We start from the raw sequence: 21,712 nt of genomic DNA on the forward strand, positions 1-21,712 counted from the left end.
TTGTTTCATTTATCCCTTTTCCCTGAAAACCACGATTTTTTCCCCTTGAAACTGAATGCTACTCTTGATGGTCGACCTTTTATTTAAAGGTTGCTTTATACCATGATCAATCATCGAAAATGGTTGGTTTTTTACTTTCCAGGCCAGTTGAGTTACTATTTTCAGATCTGATCCATGGTTAAGTTTTCTTGAATCATTCTTTTCCAAGTATCGATATGTGACGAGTATTAACCGATTAACTATTCAAAATTCAACTACCATAATTAAGGCGGTTCATCGGGTTCAAGAGATTTATTGAACCTCACGACGATGCATCTTCCGTTTTACGTCCGATCAATTACAAAAGTTCTTGTTTCAGAATATACGATCCAACAAAATAACGGGGAAAAAAAACTTTGGCCAGTCTAAAAAGCTTTAATATTCTCGACATCAGTCGGCAAAACAAGAACAAAGTGCCAATTGATAAATGTAGAGGTTATCTTAAAAAACAGAGGCCTCTAAATTCTAATCATGAAAGGCAAGAAGGAGGCTTCTGTCTGCCGCGAGACCTGCCGTGGACATTCGAACAGGAAGAAGATTCAACTCCTCCTGGACCGATTAAGTTTATGTTCTCTAACGCAATGTTGTGACATGGATTGCTTTTGCTGCACTTCAGTTTCACTGCATCCTTGGTGGTTGATGTCCCCCATATGTTCCTGAATATAATGTTGCTTATCTGAATCTTCGATGATCCCTGAAACAAGAAAACTTAGGAAAAACTCCACAAGTCAATGGAAAACCCAATCACTTTATACAAAATTTACCTGAGGATTGCACAAGTTGAAAGGGCAATACTGCTGATTAATGAATATAGGGTTGTCCACATTCTCCATTAAAATGTTATCATATGTGAAGTTCGAAGCGAACCCGCCGGCAGCATTTGGTTCTGGCCAAGTCTTGATCTGAACTCCATTAAGAGTCCCTCGGAAGGTGCAGTTGACGACGCTGATGCTTGTAACATCTTCTTTGGTGCCAGATTTTCCCATGCTACCGACACTGATCCCGTGGCCAGGCCCACAAAATGTGTTGGTGATGTGAATGTCCCGATTTCCAGGGCCGATGGACACGCAGTCGTCTCCTGTGGAGATGACAGTCTTGTCGATATTGATGTTACCCGAGCTGCTGACATGGATGCCATCGGTGTTGGGGCTGTCAGCCGGAGCTGATAAAATGACGTGACGGATGTTGACACGGTTGCACGCGAAGAGGTTGAAATGGAAGTTCTTGCTGTTTAGTGACTTTATGTTGGATATCTCCGACTCGTTCACGAAATCCAGCCGCAGCGACTGTTGCATGTCATTCCAAATTTTTTAACTTATAAACATAAAATTTTAATATTGTAGGTGGAATTATTGACGGCTTCTGCGATTTTTTTTGGTTGCAAAAATCACACTCTTGATCATATCTTTTTGTATTCAAAATTCAAAATACTTATCCGTATCCTTACTGAATCTTAGTTCAGTATATATGCAGTACATATTTTAACAATCCCAAGTGAGAAAAATTAAATGGAGACAGTTAAGGTTCTAAGCCATTTAGCACCAATTTAATTTCATATATAACAGGATTAAAGGAGGGGTTACATATAGTCAACCAAAATTAAATTTCCTGGCCACTAACACTTCCAAACGTTTCAACCACAAATCTTCTCATTAATCAAGCTATTAATAGTCAAGAAATAGGCAAAAAATCATTAAAATAAATAAATGAAAATTATATTAAAAAAAAAAGAACTTACAACAGGAAGAGGCTTGCAAGAACCGGTTTTACATTTATTATACGGCCAAGCCGAGGCTCCCTGGCCGTCCAATGTACCCCCACCGTGGATCCTGAGATTATTGATATTCTGGAATGTGATCCAATGGTCGATGAAAAAGGAACTCGGTCGATTAGGAGACCTTAGCATCCCTTTTATGACAAACTCTTTTCTACCATTACAAGGTCCTTTTAAAACAATCGATCCCAAATGGAAAGTTCCCTTCGGAATCAAAACAATGCTCTTGCCTCTCCATTTACATGACTCGGTCCAAGCTCTCATAAATGCCTACATTATGGCAAAAGAAAACATATAACCACAGCTTATGGGATCTCTGCATGGCAACAAATTTACCTTAGAATTCTCGGTCTTGTTGTTCCCAATAGCTCCATATTTCTTGACGTCGAAAACTTTTGTTTTGTGACTCCAACACACAACCACCGCTGAAAATAAGGAAAGAAGTGCTATTCCGAGGGCTACTCTTGGATTCATGTTAGTGTTTGTTTTCCTGCTTTCTTGAATGAGAATGGAGATTCTCGACTATTTTTATGGGCTCCAGTTCTACGAATGCTATATATTGTAGCGACAAGTTTGGGAGTTGGAACGGAAGGGGCAATTTAAGAGAATCATTATTCGTTTTGTTACAGTTACCCATTATCGTCAATTTAATTCTTTTTTCCTCGGATTTGAATGAGCAAGAGAATTTATGAGATAATGTTGTTGATTCTCCTAAGGAAGTTCAAGGGTCAACATTAAATTACCATGGTTGGGATCGAATTAAAAAATCGAAATCCACTAATCTTTCTTGAATAATTTAATATGTTAGTTTGTACTATTAAAATCATAAAGTGTAGCATAAAATAATCCCTTGAGACTAATATATATTTGGGAATATTTATGGTGCTCAATCGTGGGTTAATGTTGGAAAATGTATTTTACAAATTTTAATATGAATATGATGCGAATCAAGTTCCAAAGAAGGAATTGGAATCGCTGGAGTTGTCCGAATGACCAATCACGAGGGAACGACTGAAGAAATTCAAGGAAGCATTGCATGGGCTCATGAGTAATCAAGAAGAACTTGCAAGTAAGAAACCAAGTTTCGAGGGGTTCGTGATTAATGAAAGTAAGTTGAGAGTCAAATGAACGTAGTTTAAGTGCTAAATTATGAAGAGGATGACCCTGGACCAGAAGCTTTCGCGCTAGGGCGGCCAAAATATTACCGCCCCAGCTCGCTATGTACTGCTCAAGAGTGTGAATTCTAGAGAACCCAGCGCTAGGGCGGTATAATTTGGCCGCCCCAGCACCCAAAACACTGTCCAAGGTGCACATTTCAGAACCCTTCGGCGCTAGGACGGCCAAACTATACCGCCCAACGTGCCGTCTGCGAGAATATTATCTTGTTACCTAATTTAGAGTCCTAATTATTTTGATAACTAGATATTGTTATCTTTGAGTATGTAACCATAATGAATTTTCAACACAATTCAGATTATTCCTTGATAGAATACATTGTTCTTGAGTTTTTCTCTCAAACAATAAAAGCTTGTTCAAAAATCAATCTTATCAAAGTTTATACTTTGTGGCGTTTGTCGATCGTTTATTGCACGGATTGTCAAAGACGAGTTCTTTGAAGGTTCGTTTGAGTGTCGGTTGTTTATTTGTGATCGTTTATTACTAAACCTCGTAGTTTAGGGGTGAAGGTCGCGCAATATTGGATTCAAAAGGTCGGGACAACAAAACGGATCCTTTAAACGTTATTAAATTGAGAGCTCGATTCCAATTAAGCGTGTTTGTCATTCTTTCGTTTGATGATTCATATCGGAATCACTCTCTTATTATATAATATTACAATTAAAATTAAACCTCCCAATTAACTAACTTTTGATATGTTTGTGACATATTTATAATTTTTAAATTAAAATTACCTTTTAACGACCCAACTCTATCTTCCGCATTTTTTCCATTTCACAATTTGCGTCCAAGTTTTCAAAATTAAAGATAAATCAATAATTAGTCATTTGTTTAGGAAACTAATATTAATATTATATAATTACTCGTCTGATAAATCACCCAAGTTTCTTGATAATTTATGGAGTCGAAGCATTAAACTCAAATTTAATTTTCGTTTTTTTTTAAATTTAAACTATAAATTTAAAATCGAGATATATTTGGAGTTGCATGCAATGCACACACGTGGGGCTTATAACTTTTTTTTTTCCTGGAAAGTTCCGAAACGGACACCATCCCTCGTACGAATACGAGCTACAGACTCCTTCGGCCAGCCAATTTCATCGGTAATTGACATTTATGCATCAGGTGAGATAAATCCTAATATAATTGAGCTTTTTCAATATGTGATCACATATATATTGATTGTGGGAATCTTTGGTTTTCTTGAAGTTAGCTAAAAAAATGGATCCTAAGATATTTTCTGAAATATAAATATAAATGGATTGGATTTGATCGTAAAGCCGATTCGTACCGCAAAAAATTGAATATTTTCTGGATGGAAAATCTATGAGAAAAGTGGATGTGATGTCGTGAGACGGGAGGCCTGCAGGACATATGAGTGATTTCAAGAGAAGGTGAAATCTGAATTTTAGGAATTGAAGTTTTCTCATTTTCAATTTGAAATTCGAGGGTCAGCAGCTGGTTTCCATACTGCATTATACTGGCATTCTGTTTTTTAAGTTATGTACATGTTCATGAAATAAGTTATGACACACAAAGTAGAGCTTTGTAGTAATAGTATGATACATCTTGATGCAGGTTTTTGGCAGTGCACTACTAACGCAGTTCGCGAGGCAGAAGAGGTGATCGTTATAGGTATAATTCGGCACACTTTTCGTGTTAGTCAGGGAGTTTGTTTATGAACATTGTAGCGTTTCCATTTTAATTTGCTGATGACATTATCTCTGCACTTTTCTCTTCATGTATGCATGGAAATATAGTCATGAAAGTATTATTGTTTCCTACATTGTCTGAGTTTTTCCCACAGACATTCTCATCCATAGTCTTGTTCTTAGTGATCGAGAATTTGATAATTCATGATAAGAAATTTAGAGGTCGCTCTAAGATGGTTCAATTGCTCTCATTTTTCTTAAAATTCCATATAATCCTTTTTGGCTAGTCTTCTTCTGCATGACCACTAAGTTATTTTGCAGCAATGAACCTGTTTAGACCAGTGTAAGTATGAAGGAATAATTTTTGCCCTGATACAACAAAATTAAAGTGGTTAGGCGGCACGATGGCATCTCCAATGAATCGCCATGGACGCTCTAGTTCGACTGGATTATCAAATATGAAGAGACCACAGAACACAAAATTAGCTGCTCAAAGACTTGCTCAAGTTATGGCTCATCAACCTGCGGATGACGAGGATGATGACGATGACCTGCATGGTTTTGAACCTGGTATTTTGTCAGTTGGCATAAGACTTGGAGAAGGAAGGCAAACCAAAAGTCGTTCTCCAATGGTAAAAACCTATATCATTAACATTTTCATTTAATTCAGTATCATTTGGTGAGGGACAGACCCAATATTTCATTTAAAATGTGAGAGAGATGTGTCAGGTTTCTGGAGGGGAAGAAACTTTTCATTTAATTTTTTTTACTTTTTCGAGGGGAAGTAATATGAAGGATAGAATTTCCTATAAGCACCTAATATGGACCTTTTTATGTTGTTTTTTAGTCAGTTCGTACCTTGCAAGAACCACCACCATCTACACGTTCAACAATCAGTGCTAGAGGATCTACAAATGCTAGTTCGGTGGAGCAGCAGTTCTCTGCACGTTCAACATCAGGTACTAGAGCATCCGCAACTCTCAGCTCAATAGAAAAACAGCCTCCATCAGCTCGCTCGTTATCTTTTCTTCGACCATCAAATCTAAAGCCTGTTGACCTGCCGACACCTAATCTTTCTACAATACCAAGTAGTTCATTTCGACCCATAGAATCGGCCGAAGAAACACAACCACTTTCTGCTCGATCTAACGCCACTGGAAGATCAGCTTCTTACTCTAGTCTCTCGGAACAGCCTCCATCTGTTCGTTTTACATCAGCTGATCATCCAACTTTAGTGATCAAGACCGCTTCCACGGTGCCTCGAAGTGTACCAGTATCAAATAAGCCAGAGGTATCCGGAGTCCCTGTTGAGACCAAATCTGCTAAATCCAAAGATAAAAGGTACTTGAATCGATAAATATTGTGTCAAAAGATCTCTCACTCTAGTTTATTTTTTACTCGCCATATATATTCTGCATTGTTTTTTAAAAAACTTTGAGTATTCTTATCTATTCAATTATAATTGATCTGCCAATTTCAAGGTTATCTCTAGACTTTGGAACTTTCAAATATAAAGATCCTAGTGAGCAGCAGTCGTCTTCTGCTCTACAAGACGAGGTACATTTTCTTACACCAAATTGATTACACTGCTGTGGGATAATGGGAAAGTGCATTTGTACTCTTTCAGAAGGGATGGATGTACGAATGTGTTCTTGCTGTTAACATATTTGTTATAATAATGTAGTTGTTATGCATATACCTGAAATATTTTCCTTGAAATTCGGCTGTTTCATTGACAACTGTTGAAAAAAAAACTGCAGCTTGACATGCTTCAGGAAGAAAATGATAATCTATTGGAAAAGGTGATGCATCTTTTCCTTTTAGTTTATGACTCATGATTTATTTATTTCTTATTGCAAGTTTAGTTTCACATGAAACTGGAATAGTTTCCATATCACAATATAAGTTAGCATCTCAATGTAACCTCTCCTCTTCAGCTGCGCATTACAGAAGAAAGGTGTGAGGAAGCGGAAGCAAGAACCAGGCGGCTCGAGAAACAGGTAACTTTGAAAGTGTACTTGAGGTCTATATTTAATTCTTGGGGGAATATGAAATTCCTGTATATAGCTTTTGACTTATTTCTACGGCTATGAAAAGACATAATTTCAGTAATTAAGTACCGTATAATGTTTTTTTGTCTGTAGCTTCAAAACCTACAAGTTTGAGCTTTTATTTGATTGATATATCATGACCTTGTGTAGATTGCATCTATGGGAGAAGGTGTATCTTTAGAAGCTCGTCTTTTGAGCAGGCAAGTATTGGATTGGGAACTTTTAAGTAAGATGGTAGATTCAGTTCTAATTGTTTTTATCTTACCAATTCTGCAGGAAGGAAGCTGACCTTCAGAAACGAGAGGTCTGTAAGATAGTAAAATTCTACCAACTTAAAATGATATTTTTGTGATTATCTATTAGTGAGCATCAGCTTTACATTCATGATAGTCAGTATCACAACTTACGCCAAACCGTATTCATTAAATCTTAAAAAAGGTCAAGGCTTGATGCTTCTGCTAATTCCTTTTGCATGGACAACTAATTTTAATTCTTCTTATCAATTGCATTTCAGGCTGCTCTTAAAGTTGCAGCACAAAGCTATGGCGGAGGAGGTGAGGAGATTGCAGCACTTCGAATGGAAGCCGAGGTACTGAGATGTCTAGCTTGTTTATGATTTTTCAGTCACAAATTTTGCAAAGTCATAAGGATGCTAATCAATCATGATTCCAAGTATATTCTAAATATTATTACCATGATATTCTAATAAGGCTGCAAGGGATGAAGCTACATCGACTTTGGAGCAGCTCCACGATGTCGAAAATGAAGTTAAATCACTTCGAACAATTACTCAAAGAACGATATTGACTCAAGAAGAGATGGTTGGTATCTACAAATTGTGAAACATTTCAGTGCTCTTTCCTGTCACTTTTTATCCGTACTTATGTTATTGATAGTCTCTTATATTAGGAAGAGGTTGTTTTGAAGAGATGCTGGCTTGCTCGGTGCTGGAGTATATGCCTTCGCCATGGTAATTTTTATTCAGTCTTCAATTTTAACTACCACCACATGGTTGGGCCTATTTAAGACACCAACTAGGATACATGACAGGATTCTGATATTTTTATTAGGAATTCTAGAAAAGCAGGTTATGGTGGACTATATCACCTATAGGAATCTTGAATTTTAATTGCAAAATTGTTTTAGGAATTTAAATCTGAAATAAAATCGCAGGTATCTATGCTGAAATTGCTGGATCAAGATACGAATATTGGTCCTCTTTTGCCTCTCGTCCCGTTGAAGTTATATTAGCTGCTGGACAGAAAGCAAAAGATGAAACTTCACAGAGTATTTTCCATTTGCTCCATGTTTGTGTCAACTAGCATTAATTTCATGCAACTTGACCGTATTTTACTTTTGTCAATTTGCAGTGAATAGCGAGTTTGAAGAAAGAGAGAAGGTTGTACAAGACGCAAATGATATTTCAAAAAAAACTTGTGTTGAAAGCATGCTTTTAGTTGAGAAAGGTCTCAGGGAACTGAACTCACTTAAGGTTCTTCTCGAAACTTTGCCTTTAATGCCTGTGGATTGAAATTTCCGCACTTCTTCAACATTATGTTATTCCTTATTCTGAATTTTTATTAATGTTTGTAAATTGTAAAGAATGTTAGAAAATTCGATCTGTTTGTGGAAACAAAGACATTGATTTCGCCTGAGATCTCTTATTCAACCTCAAGTAGAATGAAGTTTTTTACGGTTACAAAAGGAAAAGAATGAATTTTGTTGTTTTTTCTGATGATTTTTAGTATTTTGTTTCAAAGGTAGAAGAGGCAATAGCAATATCAATGGCCCTAAAGCGTCGCCCAAGTGTCGCAAAATCTAATGTCACCGGTATGAAAACTCGATAACTTTCGACTGAGTTTTTAATCCTGTGGATGAATACTGTCAAATTTGTATCTGATCTCATTCTTGTACAACAAAGAATTGTCTCACCTCATATTTTACATTGTAATCAACCCCATGTGAACTTTTATTATTTCATAATTCACAGTCTGACAAGGAAAGTTGATTCAAATATTTCTGGTATTGCCTTCTTTTTAACATCTACAGATGAATTAAAGCTACCGAGTGAGGGCCAATATTATTCAGAAGCATTTGGTAAGTGTTTTTGTCCAAATTTTTTCCAGCTATTACTACTTTGATTAATAAGAAACTCAATACTTTGTTTCAGAATTGAGTCCAGAAGAGTCTGAAGACGTTCTTCTTAAACAGGTAACCTTAAATGAAACCGATTTCTGTAATCTGGAATGATTATAGTTGTTATATTCTAGCTGCACATTCGTGCTCAGGATGACAGACAGATTCATTATGCTGTAATATTAGGCTTGGCTGACATATTTTTGGAGAAGAGCAAAGAATCATGGACTGGAACCTGACATCGCGGAAGAGAAACTACAGTTATGGATCAACAAATCCCATAAACTGCTAAATTCACATGACGCTGTGGACGGTACTAACTTGGACACTTCTATCTACAATTTTTTTGTTTTTGTCCCTTTTTCATGTTTTCCTTAGCTTTATTGAAATATGATGTTTCTTTTGTTTTCTCCACGACACAAGTATACGTCCCATGTCTCTTGACTAATCATGCATGCATGATGGAAGTAATGGTTCCTTGTAGTGTTCGAACTCATCCGTATTGCTCGTTGTGTGTCACAGTCGAGCGTGGTCTGTTGGAGCTCCGGAAGTTAGGACTGGAGACCAAGTTATGGGAAGAAACTCGTAGATTGATTGATCTAGATTGCAACCAACAATAGCTCCTAGAAACCGAATTCTAAGTCCACATATCTCAGGACATGCCTGTAAGTAGGATAATTTTTTTGGTTTCAGTTGAGGCTATCTCGTATTACTTTTTGTTTATCTGTTAATCAGTAAATTTTCGTTAGTTCATGGGCTGATGGGCATTTCACATTTTGGTACAAAGAGATCAGTTTTTTTAAGAAACGAAACTCAGTGACGACTGAGGAATATCAATATCAATTTTCCTTTTATACTTAAATAATGTAGTACATAGAATTTTATGACTAGATATCTTGTGAGACGATCTCACGAATCTTTATCTGTGTTACGGGTCAATCCTACCAATATTCACAATAAAAATTAATACTTTTAGTATGAAAAAGTAATATTTTTTCATGGATGACCCAAATAAGAGACTTGTCTCACAAAATACGAACCGTGAGATCGTTTTACGCAAATTTTTGTCAAATGATATTGGGTTCAACCTACTTTTAAGACATTATTATTGTTAAATGTGGATAGAGTCAAATGAAATATAGTACTGGAAAATCTATGAATAATTATTGCCTAATTACACAACCATGAATAAAATATATGTAAGTACATCACTTTCTCCCATGAGTCTCCGTCTAATTTTATTTCTGCATTTAATTTTCAATTTGACCACTTCATAATGTTAAATCACAAAACGACATGAAGTCTATGTACTACACAGTATCTTCATAAACTAAATTACATGTGAAAATTAAAATAGACAAATATCAACTTGGCAATTGGTCAGCAAAAATTTAATGTTGCGTTCCCACCAAATATGTGAAGAGCGTACAAACACGTAGACACTTTGTCATTTTTATAAAATTATTGTATATATATATAACAAATAGTGATGTATCAGTATTCGGGTTAAATATAACAAAAACTGGAAGAAAAAAATGTACAAGTTAGTAGATTAAAACTGTAAAAATTGATCGATGACGTGATACAAATGAAAAATATGTACGTTAAAAGATGAAAAATGTTGTTTTCCCCTCCAGTGTGTGTGTGAAGTTGACTGGTTTCGAGCTCCTCAAAATCTAAATGAGATGTAAATTTCATGGAATTTTCTTGAATTCCAAAGGTTCCCATTCGCGTGTGCGTCATGGTCGTATTAGGCCGTCAATTATATAACAATACACTGGTCAACTTCTTTGACGAATGACTCCGTACACATGTCAGACCACCTATAAATTCTGAGTTTGCTAATCATCATCAGTATCATCATTCACAAAGCTGCGCTCCAAGTCAAAAAAGAAGAAGAAGAAAACAGCTCTGAGCTATAGCATTTAGCAATATATATCGGAGCGTGAAAGGAAAGGAACAATGGCTGGGAGGCGAGGAGCTGGAGTTAAGGTGGTGATAATCAACACGCAATATGTGGAAACTGATGCGATGAGTTTCAAGTCAGTTGTTCAAAACCTTACCGGAAAGGATTCCCATATCCAGGATGCTAACTTGCAACAGCAGCCGCCGCGGATTCAATCTTCCACTCCAATCGCCTGTAACATGGCTCCATTCTTGTCACATGGAATGTCGTTTAGTGACTTCGAATTTGAATGGACGCCCAAGGAGTTGCCTCCACTCGATGAACTATTGCAAGCTTTACTATGAAGTATAATTCATTAATTTTGTTCGATATTTATCCACACACACACATAGGTAACAAAAAATGAATACAAATGGAAATATGTTTTAAGTTAAAGTACACAACATTTAAGTACAAATGACAACAAGCTAGGGTTAAGTTCAGATTGAACCCTGAGTTGTATCTAAATTTCTATTTCAATCCTTTCCAATTCTTACAGAATTCAAGTTAACTTCATCGTATCTGTCTCTTAAAAAAAAAACATTCATCGTTTCCGAGTTATACGTATGTAAGATAATTATGAATATATGATCAAAAAATGTATTCGAACATATCAAATTGCTAACATTTGAAAACTTTACCTATGAGTTGATATACGTATAAAACAATTTTATATTAATGTAATAAAAAAACATTAAATGATGAATAAACATAACTTATACTTCTTTAAATTCGTTTCAGAATCATTTATTCATGTCAATGATTATGGCATATATATCTAAAATTAATTCGGTCTTATTTTTAGAAATTAATTGATAAAAATCCCATATATATAATAGTATTTAATTTGGGCAAAAACTTGTGCGAGACGGTCTCACGGGTCATATTTTGTGATACGGATCTCTTATTTGAATCATCCATGAAAAAGTATTACTTTTTATTGTAAATATCAGTAGAATTGACCCGTATCACAGACAAAGATTCGTGAGACCGTCTCTCTTGAGACCTACTCTTTAATTCGTGGCTGCTTTATGGAAATCTTTAACGGGTTGTTAGTATACCGTTGCGAACAGATGAGATGGAAATAGAGTAGGAATGTTGAATTTAACTAAATTTAGTTGGACTAATATTAATATTATATTATTTAATTCTAAAAGAAAAAGGGAAGCTATCGGTTTGATTTTGGTTTTGATTTGGTTTGGTTTGGCAGGGGACCTTACCCTAAAGTCGATGACTCGTATCAAATAAAATACTAAACTATTAATCCAAAATTCAACTCACGGTCGCAGCGGATGGACCAAACACACATCTATATATATTATATACACTACACAAAAAAGGGCTATTTTCTTCTCATAATCCATTCATATATTATAGTTTCCATGGAAACAAACAAAAATATATAATAATAGATCGTCGTCGTAAATTGATGTGCCAATGAGGCGCGGCAAACTCGTGATTTTTTATTTTATTTTATACAATAAAGACGAGAAAATTGAAAAGTCAGATGTGTCGTGTCATCAAGTCAAGAGATTTTGAAGACAAATTCACGGTTTATGGAGATAAGATAAGATGAGATATCGGATTTAATTAGATAAAAATAAATGAATACAATAAAATTTCCGTCTTCGATAGTAATTTTTTTTAAAAAAATTATTAGTAATCTATTGTTTTTATAGATATTCATATTTCCTGAAGTCGTGATGCAGAAGCAGACCAACTTACTAAAATTTCTCACCTAAAACTTTGGGAATCACTTAACATTAATTGGAAATGGAGACTCTAATTTTCAACTAATTTTTTTTTTTTTTAGCAGAAGTAGTGAACAACTGTCCCTTCGAATTTATTTTTTGAGTAAATTAAATATATCTTCATGGATATTAGGTCCCTTCAAGCTAATAAATTTCATAAGAGAGAGTTGGAACGTTACCACAACCCTAAAAATTAACACACATCGAATCATGAATCGACATTTTAAAAAAAATGTAAAAATTAAAATGTTATGTACGGTTCCCCATTTAGAAATTTCAATAAGTTTTCAAAATAATATTATATCTGATACATTAAAGAAGTGTTTCGAAGAATTTGTAAAAATATTTTTTATTAATGTTATATAAATTTTCAATCATTCATATTATAAAAAAATAAATTAATCTTGATATAAAATATTCAAAATGTAATAATAATTATATAAAAAAACATCATTGATTATGTTTGTACTCAAATTTAGATAACCGAAATATATAAATGTTATATATAGGTCTCTTGTGAGACGGTCTCACGAATATTTATCTATGAGACGGGTCAATCCTACCGATATTCACAATAAAAAGTAATAATTTTAGCATAAAAATTAATATTTTTTAATGAATGACTCAAATAAGAGGTCCGTCTCACAAAATACGACCCGTGAGACCGTGTCACATAAATTTTTGCCTTAAAAAAATAAGTTTGAAAGCAATTTTTTTGTAACTATTCAAAAAGAATTAATGCGATGATAAAATTAACTTGGAGGTGTATATACATTAAAATAACCCACCATTTTCAGTCTTGATATCATGAGAAGTTTTGTACAGAATGGCAGGCACGCATGTAATAAACAAGAGCACACTGTAAATGGAAAATAAATAAAAAAAGAAAGGAAAGAAATAGAAGGGGACAATAGAAGTGAATCTTAGTTTGTTGCTCGGATAAGCAACTGGAAATGGTCCAGTTTGCTTTTTCAGGGTACATACAAGCAGCTGGCGTATCATTGATACGGAAATGGATTTTTTATATACAATTTTCTATTATTTCTTCACAGCTTTTCCCTTTATTTCTTGGTTTTTTTAACAACAATTTTTTGCTTTCATCCTTGGCTAAGAATGTCCTTGGGATTTACAGATTTAATGTGCGGACCAAATATAAGGACAGTTTTTTTTTTCATCGAAAAATAAACCCTAATAGAATTTATTATATTGAGTTTTACTCAATTTTTATGTTGTCTTTTTATATAAAAAAAACCTTAAATATATTGTCAACTTCCCATTTTGTTTCAGCTTTTCAGAATAAAAACACATTGATATTGATAATAAAAAGTTGATTAATTTTGTTTAAATACATATTGAAGAGCTTCACCAAAAAAGTATGGTTTACGAATTATTTAATTACTGAGAAGATAACGTGACAATTACATTCATGCATTTTGAAAATATATCCAAAATTTCGAATAAATGCCTATGGTAATTTAGATATATACTGGCTACGTGCATGGTTCTTCAGAGTTCAGACCCTCGAATTCGTTAAGGCACAATGATGGTTAAATGTTTTCTTTCTCCATGTTCATGATTTAAGTCCATGCACGACAATATAATGAAAAAGTAAATATAAATCACCAAATTCACTTGAATTATATAAATATCAAAACTGGAATAAAATATTTGAATCTCACCTATTTTACATTTTTTAGTGTATGGTGATTTGTGAGATCTGTATAGATTTTAATAAATTTATCGTCATTTTATGAATAGTTTTAAGTGAGTGACATTTCATTAATACTCATAGTCTAGGAGTCGGAAGTATTATAACAAAACTCTGTACTCTTTTTGCCCGCTTGATTCTTTCCGGTTGCTCCACTCTATCCCGTGGCTTCTTTCCATTGTTTTATTCGTTAAGTTTTAAGGAAAAATAGCACGAAATTGACATATCAATCAGTTAAATATTAGAGGACAAATATCCAAACTTTCTTGTTTTACTTGGTTGGGAAAAAGTGACGGCAGAGAGTTATCTTGTGTTTTTTCACCGAAGCTTTTTGGTTTGAATCTGATGAACAAACCGAAGCCTAAAGATCCGAAATAGAACAAGAACAAAAGCAGACTGTGAATTCTCAGCGTATGCATCAGCAGAAGAAGTATATATATATCGATATATATATATATTTTTATTTTATTATTTCTGTAGGCACCGCATAAAATTAAGAGTGATACAAATTCCATCACAATTCTCCCACTTATATATCGATTCACACGCAAAAGAACACAGATATTGACAACTGAGAAAAAGTTCTGATCTTGTTCCCTATTTCCCTCGTTCTTCTTTCCATTTTCTCTTGTACAGACATGTTGATGTATCCGTGGAGGCATACGCAGTGTTGCGCTGTCTTGCTTGTTGAATTTCATTAGGGGCCGTCTTTATTTGTTCCAAGATTTTGTTTCAAGGTTTAAATATTTGATGGTGCTCTTCATTTCTTGCGTATAAATTGACGGGTCTCTCTTGTTTATTTGACATTTATGTTTTATTTTAATCTTAATTTACCCGTTTTGCAGGAATTTGAGATAGTGGAAATTGTGTTGCTTTGAAGTGAAATTTTGGAGCCACAGGATAAGATTTGGACATCTCGCTGTTGTAGAAAAAGAGCGATTGAGAATTTTTGTGGTTTTATTCAATGGGGAATAAATTGGGGAAGAAGAGGCATGTGGTGGATGAGAAGTACACTAGGCCTCAAGGGTTGTACCAACACAAAGATGTGGATCACAAGAAGCTTAGAAAGCTTATTCTTGACTCAAAGTTGGCACCTTGTTTTCCTGGTGATGATGATTGTAGTTGTGACCTAGAGGAATGCCCCATTTGTTTCCTGGTCTGCCCCTATTTTTGTCTTCGTTTTTCAATTTTCTGTATTTCGTAGGGGTTGGACTAGATCTCCATTTAGGAAGAAACAGTTTCATATGCGATACCAAGTGGATTAGGAAAAGAAATTAGAGGACAAATGCTACATTGTTTTATAAGTCTTGGTAGATTTGAAGGGGTAACTAATTGAATTTTCTATTTATTACTGCAGTTTGGTTCTTCAGCTCCATTTGATCGTCTGTGTATTCACTTTTTTTGTCTGTTTTTACTTTATTGGACTTGTGTTTTTCTTCCACTGTAACGCCAAAGAAACTGCCTTGGAAAAATTGAGTATTCAACAGTGCCAAAGAAATTGCCTCTGCAAAATTGTTCAAGTGTTTGACATTGGAAATATGAGCCTAATCTTTATCCCTTTGGGCTAGTGCTCATGAGCAACTGAAATGTAAAGTGTAGGGTTTAGGGTTAGACATTGGAAATTTGAGTAACTTGTTATGTGTTTTTATCTATTTCCCGGTGATAGACGGAGGAGGGTCATTTTGTAGGAATAAAGAAAGCACATATTTGTTCTTGATGACACAATGATTAGGTTTTTAGCAAACAATAGTGATTGTCGACATGTTATTTTCTTTTTAGTTTGACCTCCATTTGATTCAGAACTATGTTTATTTGTTTGAATGTTTTCAGTTCTATCCAAGCCTTAATAGGTCAAGATGCTGCACGAAAGGAATATGTACCGGTACACTGCACATTATTTTATTTTTCATATTTAGACATTTTTTCACCAAGCAATTATTCTTATTTATCTTGGTTTTAAGTTGTTGCTATATTGATTTTCCCCCATTTCAGAGTGTTTTTTGCAGATGAGGACTCCTAATTCCACCAGGCCAACACAGTATCCTTGGGTTCTATAATTGATTTTATTTTCTATTTTATATTGGAGGGGTTTGCTCTGCACTTATTATGCAATTTGTTTGCTTTAACTATTTATCTGAATTGCTCGTTATGCTGTCAAGTATGTCTGGTTCTGCTTACCTTAACAGTGAAAGGTGTCCTTTCTGCAAAACCTCAAATTATGCCGTGGAATATCGAGGTGTTAAGACAAAGGAGGAGAAAGGCTTGGAACAAATTGTGAGAGTGAAATATTAGTATCATTATGTGCTATATTTTTCCTCCTGTAGATGTTGAAAATGGCCTCACAGCTAAATGTTGGCATGTAATCGAACTTACATTTTTAGGAAGAACAACGAGTTATAGAAGCCAAAATAAGGATGAGGCAGCAAGAAGTTCAGGATGAAGAGGATAGGATGCTGAAACGAAGAGAAGGCAGTTCTTCTAGCAGCGTGAGAAAACTAAGTGAGGCTGATTATTGTTCGACTAGAGGTAATTGATATGAAACATTTTCACTGGCTGTTGCTCATTTACTAATTTACATTTCATTTCTTCCTATTGGTAGCCCCATCTTTTGCTTCTGCCTTGGAAAGTGAAGAAATTGTGGACTCTCATGAGTCTAGTGCTGCTACCGCATCGAGACTGCTTCCACCCCAAAGGCAAAATAGGTCTACTTATTTTATAATTTCTGCTTAAATCATTCTTGCTATGATCCAGTGTGTTCTTAATTGAATTGTATCGGTTAAAAGTTTGTGTTGACGTGTTTGGTTGTATGCTAAAAGAATCCATTATCGGATGCTGGTTAGTGGTGTAGCGCATCATTTGTTCCATGTTTATCTTTTGGGAGTTGAGCTTATCATGATCCGGTGTGTTCTTAATTGAATTGGATCAGGCAGTATAAAAGTTTGTGTTGACGTGTTTAGGTTGTAGCTAAAAGAATACATTTGTCAGAGGCCGATTAGAGGTGAGCGCATCAGTTATTCCATGTCTATGTTTTGGAAGTCAATCTTATCACTCTAATTGTGTTACATTTCAAATGGTAGTCTAAATTTGGTGAAAATTTAGTAATTTCATTTAATTTGTAACCAGGAATCTATTTAATCTGGGCAGTTGCCCTCTTCATACGTTTCTTTTCTTTCGGTTTTTCCCTTTCCATTTCTTGAAACGTGAAGATACCGTCAAATGTTTGGAAGATTATCACTCAAAATTGGCACTTTCTTTACATATTTCTGTTTTCTTTTTATCTGGTGGGAAAGCTATCATCCCCAGGTTCTAGGAATGTCAGCGACAAAGAATGTTAGCTCTATTTTACTCGATTCACTTTAGTGTAACCGTTTGTTTCCACACGATATAGTATTGTTGCCAAAGCTTTTTGTGTGATATATGGTTGGTTTGTTGTTCATCATGATTCATGTTCAATAATCTGTTTGTTACATTTTCTTTAAGGTGCTGTCAAATGAAGAGCATAAATGTTGCTTTAGCCTTTTGAATTTCTGCTATCCACTTTCTTCGCTCATCTTAAAGCTTGTTTTGCAATCAAAGTTTAAGAGCTTCTGGTCATAGGATACTAGAATTTGTACCATGTACTTTATGATCGGATCGACTTGCATTGTTGGCTTAAAGTTTGAGATTGTGGTCAGAGTTTGTAATGCATAACAGTTTATCTGCAAAATGATGACTGGGTTTCATCTTTTTAGGTTGGAATATAAGTTCAGCTAGGTAACTTTTAGTTATGGAATAATTTTTTTAACATGGTTTATGGATATTGAGTGGTTAGGACCCTGTGGGTTTGTCTACACACTGAAAGATGGAAGCAAATACGGGATGTAATCTTCATTTTTATTGATAGCAAGTATTTGGTTACCTCACACATCAAGAATGAACCGAAATTTACAGTAATATGAATATTTTTTCGTTCTTATAGTATACCAACTTAGAGGTGTTTGGCTTTATTTATTTTTAACATCTTATCATCTCCCTGAGATTTTATAATATGTTACTGGATCTTGTAAGACCTTAGATTCATTTTTTTGTTTCTTTCTCCAGAAAATAAATCTGAATTTGTTTAATCAAAACTAAGCTGAGAAATTATAATTTTTCTAGTGTTAATCTTGTTATTTACATGCTAAAAATGATGAAGCTGTTAAGAGAGCTTGTTCTAGAAAAATACTATATAGTTTGAGATATGAACTTTTCCATCACCCTGTTAGATGTCAGATTTTTAAGCTTCTTCAAGCAACTTCCTTGTTGGAAAGGATTTGGTGAAATGATTTACTTTTGGATTGAAGAATATTTTCATTTTCATTCTAATATTCTATGAAGAAACCTTGGGTGTGTATGATGTAATGAGTCATGACATATAAATTTATTAACGTTTTTTTCTATGGCCACTTTCACAACATCTTGATAGTTGGCACCTACTTCTATGACCCCGAGTATGTTTCATATCTCACATATGCACGAATAGATTAACACTAAGTTGAGTAATGGATTTTTAAATATGAAGGTGATAATGGTTGCTGATTAGACTAATAGATTAGAGATTGCTTCTTTGGAGATTTATGATGCCATATGCCTTCGATATTCTTATACCGACACTAAATGCAGGGAGGGCGAATTTGACCTGGATCTTGAGGATATAATGGTTATGGAAGCCATTTGGCTGTCTATTCAGGTACTCCTACATATCCATTTTTTTTTTCTATTGTTGATGCAATATTTATGTTTGTTATTTGGTAAAGACACTCAAGAGTGTCATGTGAGCGGTCTGACAAAAAAGGAGTAAATTTTTGAAACAAATTACTAGATTAAACCTGAAATTTGATTAGTTAGCCGATCAAAATCACTGCTGAGCCTACTTACAGGATTGATTTTGCAATCTTCCCTCACCCTTTTATTCTCGTGAACTCTAGTTGTTGACTGGTCTAATCATTAATCTTTTACTCTGATCACATGAAACTGTAAATTGATCTTTTGTCGTCGTGTCTCTTACTGTGATGATGAAAGGAGAGTGGGAAAAGACAAGATCCACAGTATGGTGATGCAGCTCAGTCAGAAGAATACATTGCAGATTATCACAGTTCCAGTTCCTTGGCGGCGATGGCCCCGATATCCATATCTTCATCATCTCCATCTGGTGGTCTCGCATGCGCCATTGCAGCCCTTGCGGAACGTCAACAAATAAGCGGAGAGACCTCTAGTAACTATGCTGGAAGCATGTCTACGTATAGCATGCCTAGCTCTAGCAGATATTTGAATCGGGAGGTGTGTGAATCTGAAAGTTATTTTCCTGCAGAGAATATGATTGTGGCATCACCTGATAACCATTTGGCAATGACCGGGGATACTGGAGAATGGGTTGATCATAGATCGGAAATGGCTGAAGTTGGAACTAGCTATGGAGGTTCTGATGAATTTGATGACGGTATGAGGCATGGGGAACCACCTCAACAAGATGAAAATCAAGACAGCTTCCAACCTGTTACAGGAACGATTGTTCCTGAGAGTTTTGAGGAGCAGATGATGCTAGCCATGGCTGTTTCACTTGCCGAGGCTCGAGCCAGGACAAGTGCGCCAGGAGTTACATGGCACTAGCTTCCGCTTAGGTAAAGCCAAATCTATCCCTCTATACCCCAGGGGCCCAACAAAAAAATATTTATTATATATTACTCTTTATCCATTGATAGAAATTCAAAACTTGGGGAGGGTAATTCATTATGGTAAGCCCGGGGAAATATGTGATATAAAACATGGTTCCATGATCTCCTTTCCAACTTTGTAGGTACAAAGTAGCTTGCAGAAGGAATTTGTTCGATAGCTTGCTTTTGTTCAAAGGGCATCTATCACGATACCTAGAAAAACGCCAATTGGGAGCGCTATATGTATGGATGTGTTGGTTTCAATTGGAGTGTAAACAAATCACGTTGCACCTCATATGAAGCCGTCTTCTCAAGCTGAACAGGACACTAGAAAGTTGGCCACTTCCTATGTATCAGAACATCTTAAGGCTGGAAATGGCTGATTTTCAGGTATAAAGCAAGGGGATGTACATATACACACACATTTATAGTTCTTTCTAGATTCTCACATTCTTTTCTTTGGGTGGTTCGGATGTGTACTTTGTTATGGAATGACATAGATTAATTGGCCATTTTCTGTTCCTGACGGACTGTTCAACGCAATCTGTGTGGAATATAGATTTTTTTCTCTTTTTATTGGACGATCATATTTTCCTTTGAGTGGCTATGAGTTTGACATTTTCTTGTGTAATTAACTGCTTATGTGAGTCTCATGATTACATAATACTATTACATAATACTTCACGGATATTTGGGATGTCTGAAGGATATGGATTTGTAACTATGAGTGATAAAAAAATTGATCGATAATATATAATAAAATTGATAGATATATATATATAATATATATAATGTTTAGTCTTAATTCTCAATCCTTTTGTTCTTTAATTTAGTAGATAGACATAGCATCCAGTGATTACTAAAGAGGGTGGTATTGGAGATGGCACAAGGATTTAAATATGGAATATGAGTGATTTGGTAGATACATGGAACTTGTGTAATGTTTGCTGTGTGGGTTGGTGGATATAGCTGTCGATGTGGTGCGTTTTGGGTAAGCTCAAATAGTTAACACAATAGTCTGTAAACTATGTTCCGGTAAATCATATTGAGTAAGTCGTGTGAGACATGCTCAAATTGAGAAGTCCAGAAGGAATCCAACACCTGAATTCATGGTTTGAAACTCAAACAAGAAGGAAGGCTGGAAGTCAAACCTTTAATTACGGGTTGTTGGTGATTAGCATTAGGTTTTTAAGCTAGCAAGTTGTTTAAACTTTAATGGGAGCGAATTTATTTTCAAGATAGATTAATTGAGCCTGGGTCAAAACTGATTATTATTTGTCCTACTATCCTAGCTTCTTTAAATGCTCACTGATTCACATTAATTAATTTTAGAAAAATGTAACGATACTTACTTTTAAAAAATACTTTCGATTTTATTTTTTCCAGTGGAGAGATATGGATATTTTGTCATAATAATTAGATGTTGAATTCGAGATCATTCAACAAATCAAAAATTTAATACGAAATAGAATATTAGTAGCCGCCGGACCTCGCGGTTTGTTTGCCTACGTACAGAAATAATAAAAAGTGGAGTGCATTAACCGCCTTGGTCCGACCAAGGCCGACGTCGAATATTCATTATTTGAACAAGGAATTTTTAACTATTACTATTATTATTAAATATCAAACTTCTGTGTTGGTCTATTCTTTCTTTTTTTTCTCATTTGTACTATAATAGGAAAAATTAATATATTCGACAACTTTGGTGACGAGCCTTCAATTTTTAAGCTCGCAAGTGGTTTCGTGGGAACGAATTTATTTATAAGATGTATATTAATACCCCCACTTGATTAAATTGTCATTAGATA

General features: G+C 35.0%; 4 protein-coding genes across 7 annotated transcripts; 3 read left to right on the forward strand and 1 right to left on the reverse strand.

The window, feature by feature from the left end:
* Nucleotides 1-258: 258 nt before the first annotated feature.
* LOC142518024 (exopolygalacturonase-like) lies at nt 259-2,338 on the reverse strand. The gene is made up of 4 exons (XM_075620598.1): nt 2,150-2,338; nt 1,778-2,083; nt 804-1,325; nt 259-733 (listed from the first exon to the last, which is right to left on the reverse strand). The coding sequence occupies exons 1-4, from the start codon at nt 2,285-2,287 to the stop codon at nt 509-511; spliced, it is 1,191 nt and encodes a 396-aa protein (XP_075476713.1). The 5' UTR covers nt 2,288-2,338; the 3' UTR covers nt 259-508.
* A 1,679-nt stretch (nt 2,339-4,017) lies between these two features.
* LOC142518422 (uncharacterized) lies at nt 4,018-9,624 on the forward strand. The gene is made up of 19 exons (XM_075621206.1): nt 4,018-4,114; nt 4,568-4,624; nt 4,963-5,273; nt 5,489-5,982; nt 6,123-6,198; nt 6,402-6,443; nt 6,579-6,641; nt 6,843-6,896; nt 6,973-6,996; nt 7,207-7,281; nt 7,403-7,513; nt 7,602-7,662; nt 7,866-7,979; nt 8,063-8,184; nt 8,453-8,522; nt 8,742-8,789; nt 8,863-8,903; nt 9,015-9,141; nt 9,351-9,624. Exons 3-19 carry the CDS (start codon nt 5,046-5,048, stop codon nt 9,446-9,448), a joined length of 1,848 nt encoding a protein of 615 aa, XP_075477321.1. The 5' UTR covers nt 4,018-4,114; nt 4,568-4,624; nt 4,963-5,045; the 3' UTR covers nt 9,449-9,624.
* A 1,166-nt stretch (nt 9,625-10,790) lies between these two features.
* On the forward strand, nt 10,791-11,078 carry LOC142518510 (VQ motif-containing protein 1-like). Its single transcript, XM_075621297.1, has one exon. The coding sequence runs from the start codon at nt 10,791-10,793 to the stop codon at nt 11,076-11,078; it is 288 nt and encodes a 95-aa protein (XP_075477412.1).
* Nucleotides 11,079-14,441: 3,363 nt separating this feature from the next.
* Nucleotides 14,442-20,594, forward strand: LOC142517774 (E3 ubiquitin-protein ligase DA2L). Of its 4 annotated transcripts, none has more exons than XM_075620216.1 (11): nt 14,442-14,662; nt 14,869-14,969; nt 15,078-15,388; nt 16,063-16,114; nt 16,225-16,270; nt 16,392-16,506; nt 16,614-16,758; nt 16,832-16,925; nt 18,874-18,940; nt 19,273-19,871; nt 20,048-20,594. In XM_075620216.1, exons 3-10 carry the CDS (start codon nt 15,197-15,199, stop codon nt 19,858-19,860), a joined length of 1,299 nt encoding a protein of 432 aa, XP_075476331.1. In that variant the 5' UTR covers nt 14,442-14,662; nt 14,869-14,969; nt 15,078-15,196; the 3' UTR covers nt 19,861-19,871; nt 20,048-20,594. The 4 variants fall into 4 exon arrangements, with proteins under 4 accessions (XP_075476331.1, XP_075476329.1, XP_075476330.1 ...); XM_075620214.1 differs by having other exon boundaries at nt 14,446-14,662; nt 16,832-16,934; XM_075620215.1 differs by having other exon boundaries at nt 14,446-14,643; nt 16,832-16,934.
* Nucleotides 20,595-21,712: the final 1,118 nt, after the last annotated feature.

The sequence above is a fragment of the Primulina tabacum genome, chromosome 11, assembly GCF_025594145.1.
Source record: "Primulina tabacum isolate GXHZ01 chromosome 11, ASM2559414v2, whole genome shotgun sequence".
Lineage (NCBI taxonomy): Eukaryota > Viridiplantae > Streptophyta > Magnoliopsida > Lamiales > Gesneriaceae > Primulina > Primulina tabacum.

What these genes read in the sequence shown, in the direction of transcription:
- LOC142518024 (XM_075620598.1), bottom strand. Translation starts at nt 2,287, where the DNA reads ATGAATCCAAGAGTAGCCCTCGGAATAGCACTTCTTTCCTTATTTTCA. An exon ending in CTTGCAAGCCTCTTCCTGTT is followed by an intron (nt 1,326 to 1,777) that starts GTAAGTTCTTTT and finishes GACATGCAACAG; the next exon opens with TCGCTGCGGCTGGATTTCGT. An exon ending in TCAACTTGTGCAATCCTCAG is followed by an intron (nt 734 to 803) that starts GTAAATTTTGTA and finishes TTCTTGTTTCAG; the next exon opens with GGATCATCGAAGATTCAGAT.
- LOC142518422 (XM_075621206.1), top strand. Translation starts at nt 5,046, where the DNA reads ATGGCATCTCCAATGAATCGCCATGGACGCTCTAGTTCGACTGGATTA. An exon ending in GCTAAATCCAAAGATAAAAG is followed by an intron (nt 5,983 to 6,122) that starts GTACTTGAATCG and finishes GCCAATTTCAAG; the next exon opens with GTTATCTCTAGACTTTGGAA. An exon ending in CTCGTCTTTTGAGCAGGCAA is followed by an intron (nt 6,897 to 6,972) that starts GTATTGGATTGG and finishes TTCTGCAGGAAG; the next exon opens with GAAGCTGACCTTCAGAAACG.
- LOC142518510 (XM_075621297.1), top strand. Translation starts at nt 10,791, where the DNA reads ATGGCTGGGAGGCGAGGAGCTGGAGTTAAGGTGGTGATAATCAACACG.
- LOC142517774 (XM_075620214.1), top strand. Translation starts at nt 15,197, where the DNA reads ATGGGGAATAAATTGGGGAAGAAGAGGCATGTGGTGGATGAGAAGTAC. An exon ending in CACGAAAGGAATATGTACCG is followed by an intron (nt 16,115 to 16,224) that starts GTACACTGCACA and finishes CCCCCATTTCAG; the next exon opens with AGTGTTTTTTGCAGATGAGG. An exon ending in TGATTATTGTTCGACTAGAG is followed by an intron (nt 16,759 to 16,831) that starts GTAATTGATATG and finishes TCCTATTGGTAG; the next exon opens with CCCCATCTTTTGCTTCTGCC.